Source organism: Phalacrocorax carbo, chromosome 1, assembly GCF_963921805.1.
Source record: "Phalacrocorax carbo chromosome 1, bPhaCar2.1, whole genome shotgun sequence".
NCBI classification, from domain to species: Eukaryota; Metazoa; Chordata; class Aves; order Suliformes; family Phalacrocoracidae; genus Phalacrocorax; species Phalacrocorax carbo.
The window spans coordinates 5,233,449-5,251,640 of NC_087513.1; the positions used below are offsets into that span (position 1 = coordinate 5,233,449).

General features: G+C 43.3%; 1 protein-coding gene across 4 annotated transcripts; it reads right to left on the bottom strand.

The window, feature by feature from the left end:
• Positions 1–1,423: 1,423 nt before the first annotated feature.
• KIN (Kin17 DNA and RNA binding protein) lies at positions 1,424–18,164 on the bottom strand. 4 transcript variants are annotated; one of them, XM_064442675.1, is made up of 14 exons: positions 18,000–18,164; positions 15,411–15,505; positions 14,491–14,534; positions 14,238–14,360; positions 13,099–13,280; positions 11,624–11,672; positions 11,245–11,302; positions 7,633–7,753; positions 7,096–7,146; positions 6,335–6,403; positions 5,819–5,869; positions 4,919–5,018; positions 3,842–3,942; positions 1,424–2,370 (listed from the first exon to the last, which is right to left on the bottom strand). In XM_064442675.1, exons 1-14 carry the CDS (start codon positions 18,111–18,113, stop codon positions 2,308–2,310), a joined length of 1,221 nt encoding a protein of 406 aa, XP_064298745.1. In that variant the 5' UTR covers positions 18,114–18,164; the 3' UTR covers positions 1,424–2,307. The 4 variants fall into 4 exon arrangements, with proteins under 4 accessions (XP_064298745.1, XP_064298737.1, XP_064298764.1 ...); XM_064442667.1 differs by having other exon boundaries at positions 7,633–7,756; XM_064442694.1 differs by lacking the exon at positions 5,819–5,869.
• Positions 18,165–18,192: the final 28 nt, after the last annotated feature.

Genomic DNA, 18,192 nt, shown 5'->3' on the forward strand with positions numbered 1-18,192 from the left:
CACACCCAGATACAAATCCGGGAAAGCAGGAAAAATTCAGACTACATAGAATTCACCATCAGTACTAAACACTTCCCACCCAGTGGGATCAGCTCCTGGAAGATGCCTTACACTTCAACAGTATTCAACAGCTGATGAGATCAGCAGTGAAACAAGTATACATGTGTACATACCCGGAGTCAGGTTTAAAACTCTGCTTTCAGGCAACCTTAGGAAAAAGATGTTGGCCAGTTTCTTAGCAGCCTCCCAATCTAGGAAGGGGACTCAAGTAATCTCCTTGCTGTTCTGAACTTTAGTTTCCATCACTTATGAACTACAGGCTGGTACATGATCGCTCTTGCAGCCATGGTGTCAGCATTGAGAGGATTAATGAGTTCTAAGCGCCTCTTCAAACTCTTGGAAGGGCAAGCAACTTCCCTACAAAGCATTCATTGCTTCTTTGGAATAATTTATTAGCTTTGGCCTCCACAACATCCTGCAGCAGTGAGATCCCCAGTTCAACTAGGCCCTGCGGGGGGAAGAAAAACCTGTCAAGTATTTTTAAACCCCCAAATCAGTAATTGTACTGTCCGTTTCCCAGCTTGTATGTGAATACAAGCAGTGAATAATCATTCTCTGTTCATGTCCACAGAATTTGCAACTTAACACATGTATTATACTCACTTTAACTTTTCAGGGTCCAGAATTTTACGTGCAATTATTTTCAGTGATACAGAAGCTGTTCTATTCTTTCACTTATCCTCATTACTCTCCTACACACTTCTTCTCACTCAGTACCTGCTCTTTGAGAAAGGGCAGAGCTGTTTACACAATCCAGGTTGCACAAGGAGCCTGAACTTAGACAAGTGAGTCTTCTGTCTCCACTTCCCTTCCTCATAGTTCTCCATTCTTTAGATACTGCATTACTGCTTGACTCTGCCTTGCATGTATGCCTGGCCCCCCGGAGAGCCATTTGATGTCCTGCGTGAGGTTATCCCAGGCTACTCCAGACAGCAGCTGCTTCACTAAACCTCTGCAGTCTTTCAGTTTTCCTGCAGGGGTCCCCTGGAAACCAGAAATCAACAAGACAGGGAACCTCTGAGGCAAGGAAAGGGACAAGGAACAGTGGCTTTTGCCTCTAGCGACCTTGAATATTTAAACTGCAACCCAACCGGCATGCGCATCCTGACAGCGTCCTGCCCTCTTCAGCCCTCAGCTGAGATCTCCTCTGAAGGGTACGGGGGTTTTCTTTCCGTCAGGTTCGAGACGCACAACCCAGCCAGGGGCAGACTGGGCCACCAGGTTTGCATTCTGCCTGGGACGTGCACCTCTCGTTTACACAAATCAGGCAGCGCCCCAGCTGGGCACTTCACTGTGTTCTTAGGTGGATATAAACCAACCGACACCTCACACGTTTAAAAAGCCGATAAGAAATACACCGACCTAAGAAAGGTTTTATGTTTATTCCTGAACTGCCTTAGAAATTAAAGGTTGTACAAAATGTGGCATTTTTAAAAAGAAAAATTAAAAAGTAATGTTACGTCATTTAGCATAAGTAATGTTACTCACGTAGCAGAGCAACAATGGAAGCACGAACAACGGAAAAGGCTCTGGAAAACCAAAACAGCTTTGGTCAGCAGCCTAGAAACCCCACAAGTAACATCCATCTTGGAGTCCATATGAAGATAAATTGCATATTAATATAATTAGGAACCCTGACAAACAAGATGATGGAGGAGTGATGACTCACATTCTACCACCGCTGATGTGCTAACCAAAAACGAGTTGGTGACAGCACTTAATAAACCAGATCATCCTTACAACATCCAGGAAAATAATCCCTTGCAGCACTGTTACCTTCTTAATCCCTTCCCTTGTTCCTGCAGCCTCAATTTTGGCTGTGGATTGAGAAGTGTGTTGTTTAAACTCCACTGGCTCCTACACACACTGCCTGCCTCAAGCAGCTATTTGTAGGTAATTCTCTCTCTTACGGAACTGCTAACGTTCTTCAGTAAATAAAATACTCCAGCTCGCAGCTGCCTGCTACATTTCACAAAAGAAAATCGAACCAAAGATTATAACATAACTTTGATATAGAATCAGATGAAATATTTCCACTGATAAGATTTCCACAAACATTTTATGTAACAAATCCATAGTGATCTTTAAATAAACCCAGTTCTCTTGTGGTTAATTTCTATATACATTATAAATACATACACACACACACAATTAAAACCCTGACACAGTAGAGTCTTGTGTCTGCCTGCAAGATGCCAGAAAGATGTTTTTAGGAACCAAAATCTTCTCTGATCCCCGATTAATGCCTCAGGCGAGTTTGGAAATGTCTTCGTACTGGATATCTTCAACTCGGCGTCCTTTTAAAGGTCCCTGAAGAATAACACAGTAGAAGAAATAAGGTCAAAATATAAATTTGTTTGTTTGTTGAATTCCCAATAGGGAGCTTAAAGTAAGATAGCTAAAGGGGCTGTATGAAATCTCGCCATTTAGACATTTTTCAAGAAGCACAACCAAAGGCAATAGCACTGGAAATCACAGGCATGAGCGCTTTTACACAGTGCTGCAGGCTGTAAAAGCACAACGACTATGCTTCTCTTGTAGTGCTCTGCCCAAAGGCCACGTGTAACTGCACCCCGGAGGCTGTCCAGGGGATGCACAGCAGAATGCATCCAAAAAACTGCAGGTTTGGGAGTTGCTCATGATACAATGGCTTCTGTTTCATTGTTTTCAAACTAACAAGAGAATGTGACAGGGCTTCAACACTGTCCCAGAAATCTTTTTGCTTTCAGGACACCTTTTGTGCTAGTTAAAGTCCTTGTGATTTTGAGGCAAACGTAAGCAGCTGTTTTGAATTAATTCACTGTGAACACTGTGCAGTAAAAATTGAATTCTGAATACAAACTTATGTATTAAAATCCTGATCATCCTATGATCAGTAAGAAAATTCTCACAGACTTCACTGGCTTCCAGGAGTAGTTTCACGCATTTTTAATTTATAGGCTCAGAGTTCATGCAGGGAGGGGAAATCTTAACACCTACAAGCATCAGAACTAGAGAAAAAACTACCTTTGCTTTCCAAGGCCAATGTTATCATGATCTTTAGCTCCAACCAAAACTCCTTCTGTGGTCAGGACATCTGCACAGACTCTTCTCAAGAAAATTCTCCAGAATCCAATATGGGCTGAGTTTCTACAGCCCTTCTTTGAACAGGATCCTAACAGGGTCCCTCTCCTGCAAGCTGTGCTTAAGAAATTTGACTTTGAGCCAATATCCTCTCTGCTGTATCAATGAGTTTAAAGATTGGTTTTGCAGAGGGGAACAAAGAAGTAGCCACACAGAAATAAGGATATGGCCTAATTTTAGCCCAGAGAAAGGTGATACATAAAAAAAACCCAAGCCCAAAACCAACCATAATTGTTAACCGTGAACAGGACAACAAAGAAGCGCATAAAGCCCCAAGTTCAGTCTGAAAAAGGCAGGAGAAAATTCACATCCTTGCATAGTTCACGGTTTTTTACCTTCCCACAAGACAGTACAGCATATATAGTTCAAAATAAACATACAAAATATTTTTCAAGTCTCTTTCAAGTTCAAAACTTGCTAAGTTCAGCATCCTGGCATCTTTTTAAAGGCAAACAGTGCAGCATTAGTCTGCAATGGGGAATATGTGGCTGTCTTCCTACTGGTTGGGAATAGGTGGGGGGTGACCACAGCATTTTGCACACCATAAATCCCACCTGTAAGACAGGATTAATGGTACCTTCTTTCTTTATGAAAGCTCTCCTACGTACAGATGAAAGGTGCTCTATGCAAATGAGATCTTGCAATGTTTGATACTTACAGAGTCGATGATTATTGTTGCTGAAAACCTCTTTTCATTGATAGATTCCAAGATGCCTTCGTTTCCCCTGTAACCACCATTTAACACCATCACTTTCTTGCCTGAAACGAGAAACAGGAAAACAGTTACACAGCAGGGCTCCCAACTTCTTTTGATGGGGTCGTGTTCAATTCCACTGACAGCTGGGGGAGGGAAGGCTTCTCCCAGCAGCTCCAGCAAGCAGCGCCCAGCTTTGCCTTACAGCCTGCCTGTTGCCAGAGTGCACCAAAGTGTACTGCTCCAGGCTACACTGACACTACAGGCAGAAGCCACTGAAACTACATGAGGAAAGAAGCCAAAGCTCTTTTTCCCACGTCCCATTCCCTGTGTCAATGGTTCAGTGTACCTCCTTTCTGCATTCTGTCTCACACAGGCAGTCCCCTCAGGGCATCAACCCCAGCAGAAGGGTGAGCAGAACTCACCTACACCATCAACCAGATCTTCAGCTGCATCAGGTCTGCTGAAAAAACTGTGAATCCCAAAATCCTACGCCCTGTTTGCCCCTACACTGACACTGCTCTGCTTACCGCTGCCCTGACCGTTCCCTGAGATACCGGTCAGATGCTACACACAAACATCAGTGTAGGCAAGCCAGAAAAGGCCAGTGAACCGGACAGGAGATGAGGGAAGCTTTGCCAAGTACCCGCAGCTATTTGAGGCATGACTTTGGAAGGAAGACACAGGATAAATATGACCAAGGGCTCTGTAGGGCTCCCAGAGATGCCTCCTGGCAGCTGAAGAGAGATGCTTTCATCTCATCAAATGAACTGATTCCTAAAGCACTTCTGTCTTCTCAGAAAAGAATCTAATTCTTACGAGAAGGGACTGTGAAGACTCAAAGCAGAAGCAGTGTAATAATTCCCTAGAAAGTAACCAGAGGATATTTGGTAAATGATCAGGGCAGCTTATGAAATGCTGTCCCATGAGCAAGGTGGCTTTTGTTATGGTACTTTCAAGTGGATGAATTATAGTTTAAAAGAACTTATATTTAAGTTTTGCAGCAACAGCTAAGCTGAAAAACGAACAAAACAGCTATACCTGGTGCGGGTATTACAGTTTCCAGGTGTGTCTGATCCAGCTTCAGTTTGTCTCCAGAATCAATCATCTTCACAACTGCTGTATATTTGTCAATCACTTCCTGTTGCGAAAGGCAGAGGCCAGTCAGAAAAATAAAAAAATTTTCTCTAAATTTTACATTTCAAAATTAACAACTCAGGACCACAAGTCTGCACTTCTACATTTTTCAAAAGCAGCAAGGACTTCTGAGCTGTCCTAAAGGCATCCAGCTTTCACAAACTGCTGACTGGCACCACTCTGAAGTTAAGGCTAGATTAAAAGGGCCCCTCTTGACCATCAGTGACTGGCCTAGTCGACCACTGATTTTGCTGGCCTTGCCTGAAAGTTTTGTCAACCTTCAGGTCAGCTATCTTAGCTATTCTGTCAAAGATGGAGAGCAAATCAGAGGCTCCTTTCCCCCATGGGAGGCTGAGCTGGCTGGAGGCCACGCAGTGACCACTGGGATAGTACCCCTCAATGAGGCAAAATCATGGAATCATGGAATCGTAGAATCGTTAAGGTTGGAAAAGACCCTTAAGATCATCGAGTCCAACCGCTAACCTACCACTCCAAGCCCACCACTAAACCATATCCTCAAGCACCACGTCTGCCCTTCTTTTAAATACCTCCAGGGATGGAGACTCAACCGCCTCCCTGGTCAGCCTGTGCCAATGTTTGACAACCCTTTCAGTGAAGAAGTTTTTCCTAATATCCAACCTGATATCACTGATCATTTTTCCAGCTAGCATAAACCATGTTCCACCTCTCATATTCAGAGCTCAGAGAAAGGCAGACACTGGGACTCATAAACCCTCACAGATGACTACCAAAAAAGCTGTGATTTTAAGCTCTACACACTTGCGTTGATCATTCAAAACGCACCCGGGTGTTGCCTTTGGCACTCTTGCCAGAGACCGCTGAGCCTTGGACTACCTAGTACAACATCATTTTATTGGCGGAGGCTAAAAGAAAACACTTCCAAACAACAGAGCAAGGCTTACAGCCTGAAGATTTTGTACGCAAATGGGATCTTGTTCAAAGGCAGCCTGCAGCTTAAACGCCAGTGCAAAACTGACCAGTCTCAGATTAAAATGCAATCGCACTGCTCTTGATCATATCACATTGACAAAGTGACTATTCTCCAAGACGGATGTGTTAATAGGGACCAACAATGCAGAACAAAACAGTGCTTAAGAAAGGATCAGAGTAAATTACATTAAACCTATTCAGAGATTCACTCCGTGCCCAAAATGAGTCCCGCTACAGTTAAGGTAATGTTACAGCCCTTACCAGTGTTGCCTTAGGGCTGAACAACTTGCACAACGAAACAAAACCCCATGTTTCCACAATACCAGAAAAGCCGAGCCAATGCCACATGCTTCTATTTGCACACCTTACCTTAACAACTGCCTTCTTCTTGTGATACTTCTCTCCAAGCTTTTTTGTTACAATTTTTACAACGATTTCCTGGAATATTTGAAAGGAGAAAAAAAAAAGCCCAAATATAGAAACAACTACACAATCTAAACTAACCGCACATTCAGGTGGCTCTGTCTCCAACCCCAGACTGTACAGCACAGCACACAAAGCAACAATGGTAAGGACTTGGCTTTCAGGAATTTGCCTTTATCCTCAAATTATTGCCTCAAAGTAGCATCCCTCAAGACTTCGCTCTTGTTTTACAAATACAGTTACACTTGAATTCAGGATATAATGTGACAGCCCATAATGGGTCAAAGGCAGGACTTCCTGATCTACAAGTCCAGCCAAAAAGCAGATGAGATGAGGTCTCTCAGCTCAAAGGCTGATGCTGACTCCTACATCTCTGTGCGAGTCAACTGCTATGCAGAAAGAAGAGGGCTGTAAGTAATATCATGATTTAAACATGACCTGTAGAGACTCACAGTACCAACTTTTTAATTAGAGAATTCCACCCCATCTGAGATCAGGCATATGATGCTTCAGACTGCAGATCATGCTCAACCAGAAGAGCAATTCCTCCCAGACACTGCAATATTTCACATTTTGCAGCTTGGAAAATAAGAGTGAATTTAATTTGGAATCTGCTTTTGGATCTTTACACAAACCAACAGTGTATTTAGAGATGCAGAATTGGTTGTATTTGGTATAATAATAATAATAATTTTTAAGACACTTACAGGCTGCAACCAGTAGTCTCTTCGAGATGTCCTTTTCTTCTCCTCTTCAAGCTACAGAACAACAACAAATAATCACCATTTACTTCCTCCTTTCACTGCAGCTTTCCCATGCCTTTGAAAAGCTGAACCAATTCTCCAGTCCCACACCAAGTGGGGAATATAAGAAAATAAAAAATCTAAATCTAAATAAGCGTAAGTCAGTGTGTGTTTGCTGTATAAAAATCAATCTGATGAGATCCAGGAATCCACAATAAAATGACGGAGATTTATATTTGGTTTTTTGTCAAGTGTTTCTAGATATTTTCTTCTCTTCCAAAATCTGTATTCCTTTACATCTCAGTCGTCTGGGGAATAGGCAAAGATGAGCAGCAGAAACCAGTTTTAATGGGGAAGTGAAATCATTCTGCCTGATAAGATACGAAAGTCTGAATTCCACATGAACTGAAGGTCTGAGGTCACTTCAAAGGGATGCCCTGGTAGAGCGGACATTGCCACAGGCATGGGATTACAAAGACACAGATCCTGCATGATCATTACCTCCATAATCTCATCCAGTGCAGATTTCTTCTTTTTCTCTTTGGACTGACCAGAGCTATGAGCTGATTCTTTCCTTTTAACTGCCCCCTCCACCATCTTCAGTGCATTCGGTCCAAGGACACTGCTGGAAGAGCAAGATGATGTTTTCACAGCAGACCTTACATCGTTTCCTCTACCAAGATGCATTTGAAGAACTGATTCTGCAAAAAGGCCTGCTGATCTATTTAATTTCAGTTGTGCAAGTCCACAGACCCTGCATGCCTCCTTCTCTAGGACTGCTTTTGGCACCTAGAACTGATCTCCGTGAGGTGTAAACTCCACGTCCGCTGACGTTTGCTGCTAGCAGTCCAGCAGAATGAAAACAACCTAACAATCAGCGCACCAGTGGAAAAGCAAAGGGTTGGTCGGGGACTTGAGATCAATGGAGAAGATAAGAGCAGGTCTGCAAATAAAGTTTTCAAAATCAAAAGGGCAAACTTGTGGCTTTAGAGAAGCCACCTGGACAGAGCAACTCTCAAACATGGTAGATGTCTAGAACTCCTTCCAGACAGAGATACTTAACCTATCTCTGTCTGGAAGGAAAACACATGGGAATCTGCAGAAAAGGTCTCCACACCCAGCAAATAAACACCACCTTCAAAATCATATTCAGAAGAGGCAGCAGCCTATGAAAGTTACGAAAGAAAAGAGCAACCAGCACGAAGAGTTACATATCAGGGAACATCTAGGTAAAGTGAGGACTGCCTAAAGGCACCTCAGGTTAAGCCATTTTTATAAAAGACCTTTGAATGCAGTAAAAGAATGTTGGTGTTCTCTCATCCAGAAAGATGAAGTAGGCTGCTGTGAGATCAACAGTAAGGTAATATTGACACGGCCTCACAACAAATTGCATGTGATGTTCTGCCTGTGGAGAGGATGTTGCGATATACTAGCACAGGGAAGATACGTAATGTGAGTGAAGGTACAGAAAAGGCAGCAGAAGCAAAACTGAGAGAAAAACTGTATTTCTGAGGAAGCCTGGATAATCTCCACAGCACAGCTCTAGAAGAAATAGCACATTAAATCACAAAGCAAATTGCAAGTACTTAAAATAACATCTTACAAAGGGTAAAATACAATTAAAACATAACAACTGCAGTGCCTATATTTAAGAAGGAAAAAGTATCTAGCTGCGAGGTTACTAAGGGATTCCTGGGTGTCAATACTAAAATCTTATTTCACATATTAATTACGAACCCTGGGGCAAAGAGTGAGAGACCATCAACACTCTTAGGGTGTTCCATCAATATGGAGGACACCAGAATGGACTGGTTGATCTTGAAAATCATGCTTTAAAAAACACAAAATTCAACAGCACGTTATGCAAGCTCACATACTTTGGAAAAGTTTACTCTGATTACCTTATATCTACTGGGAGCTGTTTAAGAACAACAAAACCAGAAAGGGGTCTGGCTATAATCACAGATGACAGCTACCAGTGCAGACCAGTCACGAAAGCGTCAAGCGCAACCCTAGGAAGCATCAGGACAGACAAGCATTAGCACCTTGGATAAGCCATGGTGACATTTCATTTGCAGCATGCACAAATTTGAGCAGCTCCCCTGTTCAAGATTAGCTGAGACTAGAACATGGACAAGGAAGGGATATTCAGCAGATCAGGGGAATGGGGAGAGGAGGCCGGCACCGTGCAGGCCTGCCTGTACAGCACAGTGAAGGCTGAGATGCTAAAAGTGTTCTCTACATATTGTCTGAGAAAGCAGACACCAGGGAGAAAAAGAACTATTAATGTTAAACACGCACACCAACATGAGAGCAACTGGTATAAACTGACTACATTTACCTGGGAAATTACAGACAAGATCCGAACCATCAGAGCAAATAGGTTTTGAAGGATCTTCCTTTGGGATTATAGCGCTGGGGAGACCCTAACTGTGTACAGTGGAGGCTGATCAATGTGCAGACAGGGCTGGACACTGGTACACTTGCAGTACTGCAGACAGGAGTCAGCGACCTTGATAGTAGCTTCTGCTCGTTCCTTAATTAGAAGTAATTCTAATCTCACTTGTCCACTGAGTGAGTTAAGCAGGGATTTGAGGATGTAAGTTCTTGAGGGAAAAAAGGAAGCCCAGGGCTCCCAGCTTGCTCAAGGACGGTCAGCATCAGAAGCCATGCCCGCAACAGCAGTGGTGACTCCTAGCTTCACGTCTGCCACACAGTGTCAAGGGAAGGCACATCTCCCCTCTCACTCCCCTTTTCAGCAAGGCTCCAACTCCATCTCTGTACCCAGCTACCAGCACCCCCATGCCCTCAAAACTCTACCACCCACTACCTACGATCTCCTGGTCCTAGTGCTGCACCCTGCTCAGGAAATACAAGTGCCAGGCTTCTGTAGCTTGTGCTTGAGCATAGAAGACGGCAAGCCAGGAAGTGCTACTGCACGCTGTGCTGGGGCACCGGACAGCAGGTTGAACTCAACTGATCCTCAGCAGCAGCCAACAGCTGCAGAACACGTTTACACTGACACAGGAAAGTGGTGTCCATGTATGAGTCTGAAGAGATTCCTGTATCACCAGCGACACATAAACCACCGTCCAGTCACTTTACCATGAAGTGGGTATCTTAATTTTGCTTGTACACTACCATTACAAAGTTTACAGGCAAGTATCTCCCATATGCTATGAAAAAATTAGACTGCTTGACATATGGCTTCACATTCAGCCAAACTTTACCAAATACCTTAAGGATTCCTCACTGAAACTATACAAGTGAGAGTCTGAATTAAGTTTCAGACTCATCTTAGGCACAACTCAATGCTTGAGGATAATTTACAAGTTTTCCTCAATGCCTGAAATCTGTATTATTGTACAGAACTACTTTATCGTCTCATTTTCTGCCTGGCATATCTCCCATCAGATACCTTATCTAAGAGCTGAACTTGTGATGAGAGGAAAGCTTTTGTTTTACCTGCAATATATTTAATTACAATATTGCCTCACATGAAAAGATGTACTGCTCATCAAACAGTTTCAAAGACTGCCATAAGTCAGTATCGTTTGCATTATTGATCCCTTTTGTCCTGCGTTGCTCATGGTTATATGATGACAATTAAATCCATGAGCTTTAGAAAGATTTACATCAGGTATATTCAGTTTCTTAAATGATGATCAGAGAAAGCATTACCTCCCATTAGACAAGGCAATCAAAGCTTTTAGGAACCAAAATTAACAAGTCATGAACACTCGTTCATAGAAGGCAGCTGGGACTAGATGGCATTCACTTGAAATGCTCTGACTGGAACCCTCATCCATGCTTTCACGTAACAGTATCTTCTCAGAGGAACCTCTAACTGCCTGTTACTTTATGGACATCTGCCACGAATCACAGAGAATCCAAGAAGGCTTCTCACAGCACACATTTAAGATATACCCATTCATCCATTTTAAATTCTAAAGGAACCATGAAGTCACCTGGTATCCCCTCCTGAATAACATGACAGGATGAGAAATTAGACTCCAAATATTTCAGGACAAGATACATCTTCCTGTCCATACAAATATATTGTCATATAAGTGCTTTGCAACAGTAAGGGTTGCCCTTAAATTCTTTTCTCACCTTGTTTTAGAAGATGCTGCTATTGAAGTACTTGCTCCTTTGTTTAAATTAAATGTAACTAAAAAATAAAAAGACATTACTCTATTTCTATCTTTAAAAATAACTCCATTGAAGGCTGTTACAATTTTAAAAATCTGCAAATGGAAAAGATCATACATTTGAAAATATTTACTAATCTATGTTTTGGTTCAGCTTTTAAAATAGATTACTTTAAACTTTATGAGAAAGAATACTCTGTATTTCCATATTCCAGTGCTCTTTATAACTGATCTCAAAGCACTTTATGAAGCACTGAGCAAGCCTCAGAGCTCATCTCGTTTTAGTCACAGAATCAGCTTCAGTAGGTTCTAGAAAACTATGTGTATCAAAATCTGGTTACCTTTTTCTTCTTCATTTTCTCTGTTCAGCTCAGTATAGACTGGCTTTTCCTGCCAAGAGAACACAGAACACATTTCAAGAGTCAAACAAAAAAACTGAGCCAAGATATCATTTTTTGGTGATCGCTGATTAGCTCAGTTTTACAGACTACTGCGAGGTTATTACAAGAAACTGTAATATTCAACCTGGCTTAATTCATAGAAGATTATAAATTGAAAACATTATCTCATTACAGGCTCCTGTGCAAAATTCTCTAATTAACACTCTCTGCAGAGATGCTGCCTAAACTTGCCTGATTACGGCATGAAAGGGAAGTGGCCTTTCTGCAGCAGTTTTCTGTTTGAACCAGCGTGATTAGACTGGCTTCTGGACAGACCGACAACCTAAGGAAGGAAATTCTGGAATCCTTCCAAATTTTTAGAACCGAAGGCTCAGACCATTTAAATTTCAATTAGTTTTAAATTAAAAAAAAAGGTAATTGTTTACAACAGCATTTAAATGTACCTATCAATATCCAGGATCAAATGGGAGGTTCCAGTCCCAGGCAACAACGTGTATGGAAGTCATGGAATGATTCCAAACAAACAGATCCCAAATACCACAACAGCACCATCAAAATAAAGCTTTTCAGTGTGCAGATTTGATTATGTCAGTTGCTCCCGCCTCGGTTATTTACCTCAGTCCCCCCACAGTACAAGGTACTTGTTATCTGCAGCCCTGAAAGTTGTGAAATACCATAAATGAAGACACATCACACTGGTTACTGTATTTACTCTCCTCTCTTAAATTCAAGAGTGATTTTTAAATCACCAATCACCTGAAGAGCAATAATTATTCCTTCAGTACTAAAGTAAGCCATGTACAACGTAACTCCAAGTTTTCCTCCAGAGCAGGATATAATCTAAGATAACTGTAGAGCAGAAAATCCAGAAAATAAGTGAACTGATGTGGTGATTCAGGTATGGAGGAGGACAGTCTAAATCCAAGTCTGAAATGGCCAGGATCACACACTAGGGCCACAGGATACAATTCTAGTAGATTTCAAAATCCCATCAAATCTAAAAGGAGCCAAAACCTCTGCTTTTTTTTTTTTTTTTTTTTTTTTTAACCCGTGATTCCATAGAGGACCTTGATATTCACCAGCTGTAAAAACCACCAGCAAGTTGGTTACTCAAAGAACTGTAACAAGTTGCAATTTCAACAGAAACAAGTTACTCATGGCTGCTACCAGAAATACCTGGGAGAATACTATTCCCTGTGGCTTAGAAAAGAACAACAATGCAGCCAAATATGCCCACCGTTCCCCAGTTTGAACGCTGATGAGCTTGTAACCTGAAGCATGAAGCTTTCTCATCACCTTCTAATTGACTGCAAAGGAAATAGCGCTGCAAGGATCCCAGCAACATCAAATTCACCATTAACTTAACCAAGAGGAGTTTTGAGCTAAAGCTTGACACGCTGTGCAATTTTTCTCACCAGTTCTTTCCCCTCCAAACCTCTTCTGACTTGCTGTTCAATGAATTTAGCAGTTTTTTCTTCATCATCAAGGTCCTGTTTCTTCTTCCTCTCTTGTTCTTGTTGCCTGCGAATAGTCTCTGGGTCCCTATCAATATATTGAATATACCAGCCCTTTGGAGTCTCATCAACCTTGCAAAGACCTAAAAAAGTCAATGCAAGAGAAAGTTAAGAGTAATACTCACAAAAGCAAGCAAGAGACAAAGAAAATATTAAGGTAATTTTCACAGTCCATGTTCACTGTAACAATGCAGAAACTTTACCAGAGACAATGTACCCCTTACTGGCCTGGTAAAATCGACATTGAATTACCTTTAGTATCTGTTTCTGCCCTTCAGCTAGCCAGTTCTACTTGGAAATAGGCCAGAGTACATAATACAGCGGAGTGCTTTATAATACTTTCCCCTGTTGAAGAAAATGTTTCCTTCCCACTGTTTTAACAAGGAAGAAAACAGAAATCTAACATATATAAACAATACAGACTAACAGCATCATACCAAAGGAAATGTTACTATGCTACGCTATTGTTACTAACTCTTGCTAGAGCGACATTTCAAGCACTATATGACTCATGAACGTATCCTGTAGGACACAGGCAACTGGAGCCAAAGTAAACTTTCTGTCATACCACAGGGCCATTTAATCTCCCTTCCTCCCGCTCAACACAAAACTGAAGATCTCAAGCTTTAACCCTTTCACTAGGCCAGGAATGAAAACTGCTCGCTTCTTGTCACCTTAAATACGTAAGGATTCTGTGGTCATAAGTAGTGTTCTACCACAGCCTTCAATTTTTAAATGGCAACTGTTGGAAGTTGATTTAGAATCTAGCAATACCTCCAGTAAATACAGACCAACAGATGAAACAAGGAAAGGTTCATGACTGACGCGTTTATCCCAGACTTCTGACATTTTTCATAAGCAAATTCCTAATGCTTAGCACAGAAATATGTTTGGACATCTGGTAATATATATATACAGGACAGGAGAGGAAGAAAGAAAAAGGAAATGGGAGAACTAACATAAATGTTTACTGATCACTTATCACCACCGCAATTACCCAATAATTTTAAAACTTCCCAACCCTGAGCAACTATGTTTACCTTCTCTCCCCAGCCATTTAGTAAAATCAGTCAGTGTCTCCCACTGTGTGGCATTCATGTGGATGTGCTCCCGATGGCTGATATATTCATTGTACACAATATTATTGTGCACTCTTTTTGTTCCTGAAATACAGAATTATTATTATTAAATATAAATATGGGACCTAGGAGAAAGCAAGCAAAACTTCTTGCACTGAACTAATAAAAGACAGTAAAAACAAACAAACAAGCAAACAAACAGTAAAATATTTACCAAATCGCCTCCTGAGTAGTTCTAGGAAATCATTTCGGAACTCCCTCAGGGGATAAAAAGAAAATATTTTAGTAAAACTTTAAACAATTACAAAGCAATTTTCTATTTTCATTAACAATGACATATCTGCAGTATGAAACGAGCATTCTTTTGAACTGAGCGTAATGAAATTCAGACACTCATTTCCCTTTTTCAGTAACACAGCATTAAACGCAGTACATAGGCACAAACAAATACAACATGGTACCCGCACATACAAGTTACAACTTCAGAAGGGTAAGACCCTTTTTAAATGGATACAATAGAAAGAATGAAATCCAAACACTTCCCACTAATTGCTGGTATTTCGTTACCAGGTATCTTCCCAGGTTGACTGACACAAAACACACGGCAGGACAAAGGGCAGCAGGGCAGATTGATCACTCATCTCACCGCTAACTCAAGGGCTTGAGCATAAAGCCTCGCTTCAGACTCGTGCTGAAGACAGCTCCAGTCAACCCAGCTGTCATGTAGGTCAGCTGGACAAAGGACTGGGGGAAACTGTGGGACACCAGTCACACCCCGATGGGTTATCTCTCTGTAATGGTTCTTTCAGCCCTTTGTAACTCTGCTTGTGTGGCAGTGCCTCAGCTGGGGCAGAACAGTGACGTACTTTGTAACACAGAGCGACCTAAAACAGAACTCAGACACAGGATAAAACTGCCAAGTCTGATTAAATCTCATGGCTCCGTGAAACCTCTTACACACTTTCAAAAGTGACATTGCCTGAATTTTCAAACTGCAATTAAAAAGAAGCTGCTGACACCAAAATGTATCAGAATTAAAGTGTCTTCAGTGGGACATGACCAGGCCTTAGAGGTATGGCTGCACAGAGGTGACGCAGGAATGAAGACCTGGGTAAGAATATATAGCAAACTTACTCAGAAAAGTAATCCATGAATTGCTGAGGATTTTCAGAAGCCAGCAACAATTGCCTCTGGTGGGACTCAGACATGCAATGACATTTGAAGCCATTCTATAAAACAAAAATAAATACTTTGTCTGTCTTCGTCTCAATTTGCAACACTCATGCAGCTGAAGGGTATTAAGAATAATGTTTTAGAAGTGAAATTTCTTGGAAGCTCCCAGAAAAGACCTTAACTCAGCCATAGCCTACACGGGATGGTTGTTCCTCCTGGAAACAAAGCTCTCCTCAAAGCCAACAGCCTTAAGACAAACTGTGGAAGGGGTTACAAGACAGGACGTTTCAGCAGTCCTCCGCATACCCTGTGGAATGGAACAGACACGGCATCACCCAGGCCCACCCCGGACCATCCAGGTGCTTGTGTGAGAGCACTGAAAATGTCTGCTGGCTCCCTACCGGGTCTATACTGATGCAAACGTGTGTAAGGAGGGAACAGTGTCCTGGGAACACTCAAGCTATGGACTGTGATAGTTTGGCCACCTCTGGCACAGGGCTATCATCAGAGCTCCCCAAAAAGCACCCAGACATAGGGTATTTGACCATATCCTTTTTTTTTTTTTCCTAATATAATGCTCTTTCATCACAATATGATTAAATCTACAGCAAATTTCACTGCATGGGAGCCTCATCCCCTCCTTAGAAAAAGATCTGGTTGTAACGCAGTGAAGCTTTTTTGCTTGTAGTCACTAGGAAGTTAATAGGATTTGAGCTTCTTGGGTGAAAGGGAGAGGGGGGCAGAAACAGCTGAAGAACAAGACAATTAAACAACCACAAGATTCTTTACTTCTCTAAGGCATGTTAAAGAGGCCATTCACGGAGAATGGAAAGCTAAAAGCACAGTTAGCCCAAGTGGAGGTACTTTTGGAGCACAACTGTGGTGGAAATCGGGATGAAGAGGACACTCACATCCCTCAGGCATCTGGGTCCAAGTAAATAGACAAGAGAAAAAAAGAAGGGGAAACTGCAGAGAAAAAGCATCTCTTCATAACTGGAGAAGGGAAGAAACTGACCCAGAATCAGCAGCAAGGAGCCCTCAGCACAGCAAAGACATGGACCTGTTGAAGCAGGTCCAGAGGAGACCACAAAAATGATCAGAGGGATGGAACACCTCTCCTGTGAGGAAAGGCTGAGAAAGCTGGCATGTTCAGCCTGGACAAGAGAAGGCTCCAGGGAGAGTTTATAGCAGCCTTCCAGTACTTAAAGGGGGCTTATAAGAAACACTTTTTAGTAGGATCTGTAGTAACAGAACAAGGGGTAGTGATTTTAAACTAAAAGAAGGTAGATTAGGACTAAATATAAGGAAGAATTTTTTTATGATGAGGGTAGTAAAACCCTGGCCCAGGCTGCCCAGAGAGGTGGTAGATGCCCCATCCTTGGAAACATCCAAGGTCAGGCTGGACAGGGCTCTGAGCAACCTGATCTAGTCGAAGATGTCCCTGCTCATTGCAGGAGGGTTGGACTAGATGGCCTTTAAAGGTCCCTTCCAACATAAACCATTCTATGTTTCTACAAAAAGAGACCTCACAGTGCTCCAGACATGCAACCCCTTGGGCACATCACTGCACCTACCCCAATCCCAACAGAAATCATGGCTACCCTCAACTCCCTTCAAGGTGGATGGGAGCCCCCTAATTCTTAACCCCATTGACCTCTCAAGGCATGTATAAAGGAATCACCCCTCGAGTGTGTTTGGGGCCACCCTGGGCTCTGTGCTAAACCCTGGGTTGACAAGTCACTGCAGGGCACTGAATATCCCCAGAGATGCATCAGGGCCAACACACTTTCTCCAGAGTGGATGAGGACTTCTCCCATGGAGGATCCCAAAGGGATTGCCCCAGCCACAGCAATCGGGAACCCTCAGGGTCCCACCAGTCTGTCCCCACAGGGACTGTAGTCCATATAAGAGGGACTGGGGACCCCCAAAGGACAATAAGGGCCCTCTCCAAAGCTCCCCTATAAAGAACTGGGGGTCCTGCACACCCAGCAAGTGAGGCCAGGATGCTCCCTAGAAGGATCGCACCCCAGACGGATTCAGAACCCCCACAAGGAGACTGGGGACAGTTACAAGGGGAATCTGAGCGAGCCCTGTACTCCCTGGCAAGGGGACTGAGGAACCCACAAGAAGGTTATGAGGCTCCACACCCCCTAAAGGAATCGCAACCTCCACAAGAAGATTAGGGCCTTCTACATGGGTAACCCCACCGTGTCCCCTCAATTGCAGTAGGGACGCTCACAAGAGAGCTCGGAGCCCCCACAGCGGGACTGAGGACCCCAAAGGCGGGGATCTGACCCCCTCTCTGCATCTCCAGGAGAGCCACCCTCTTCAAGGGGACCGGACTCTCCCACAAGGGGGTCGGAGCTCACCCTGCCGCTCAGGGAGAGTCCCCAGCTCCCCCCAGGGACCGAGCACCACCATGCCCCCTCAGGAAAGGCCGCAAGCTCCCCCCCGCCAAGGAACTGGGGCCCGCCGCGTCCCTCTCAGGGAGCGACCGGGTCCCGCTGCCCTCACCCGCCACAGGCCCAGCCACCACGGGAGCGGCCTTACCTCATCCCGGCACTGCTTCTGGCACATCTGACAGTACCAGCGCAACTTCTGCAGCCCCTTGGACTTGATGCGGTTGGCGATAGCCTTCGGACTGAGGAAATCCGACTTCCCCATGGCAGCGGCGCCGCGGAGCGTCCTCCACCACCCCCGTCCCCCTCCCTGCCGCCGCCGGAAGTGACCTCCAGCCCCCCGG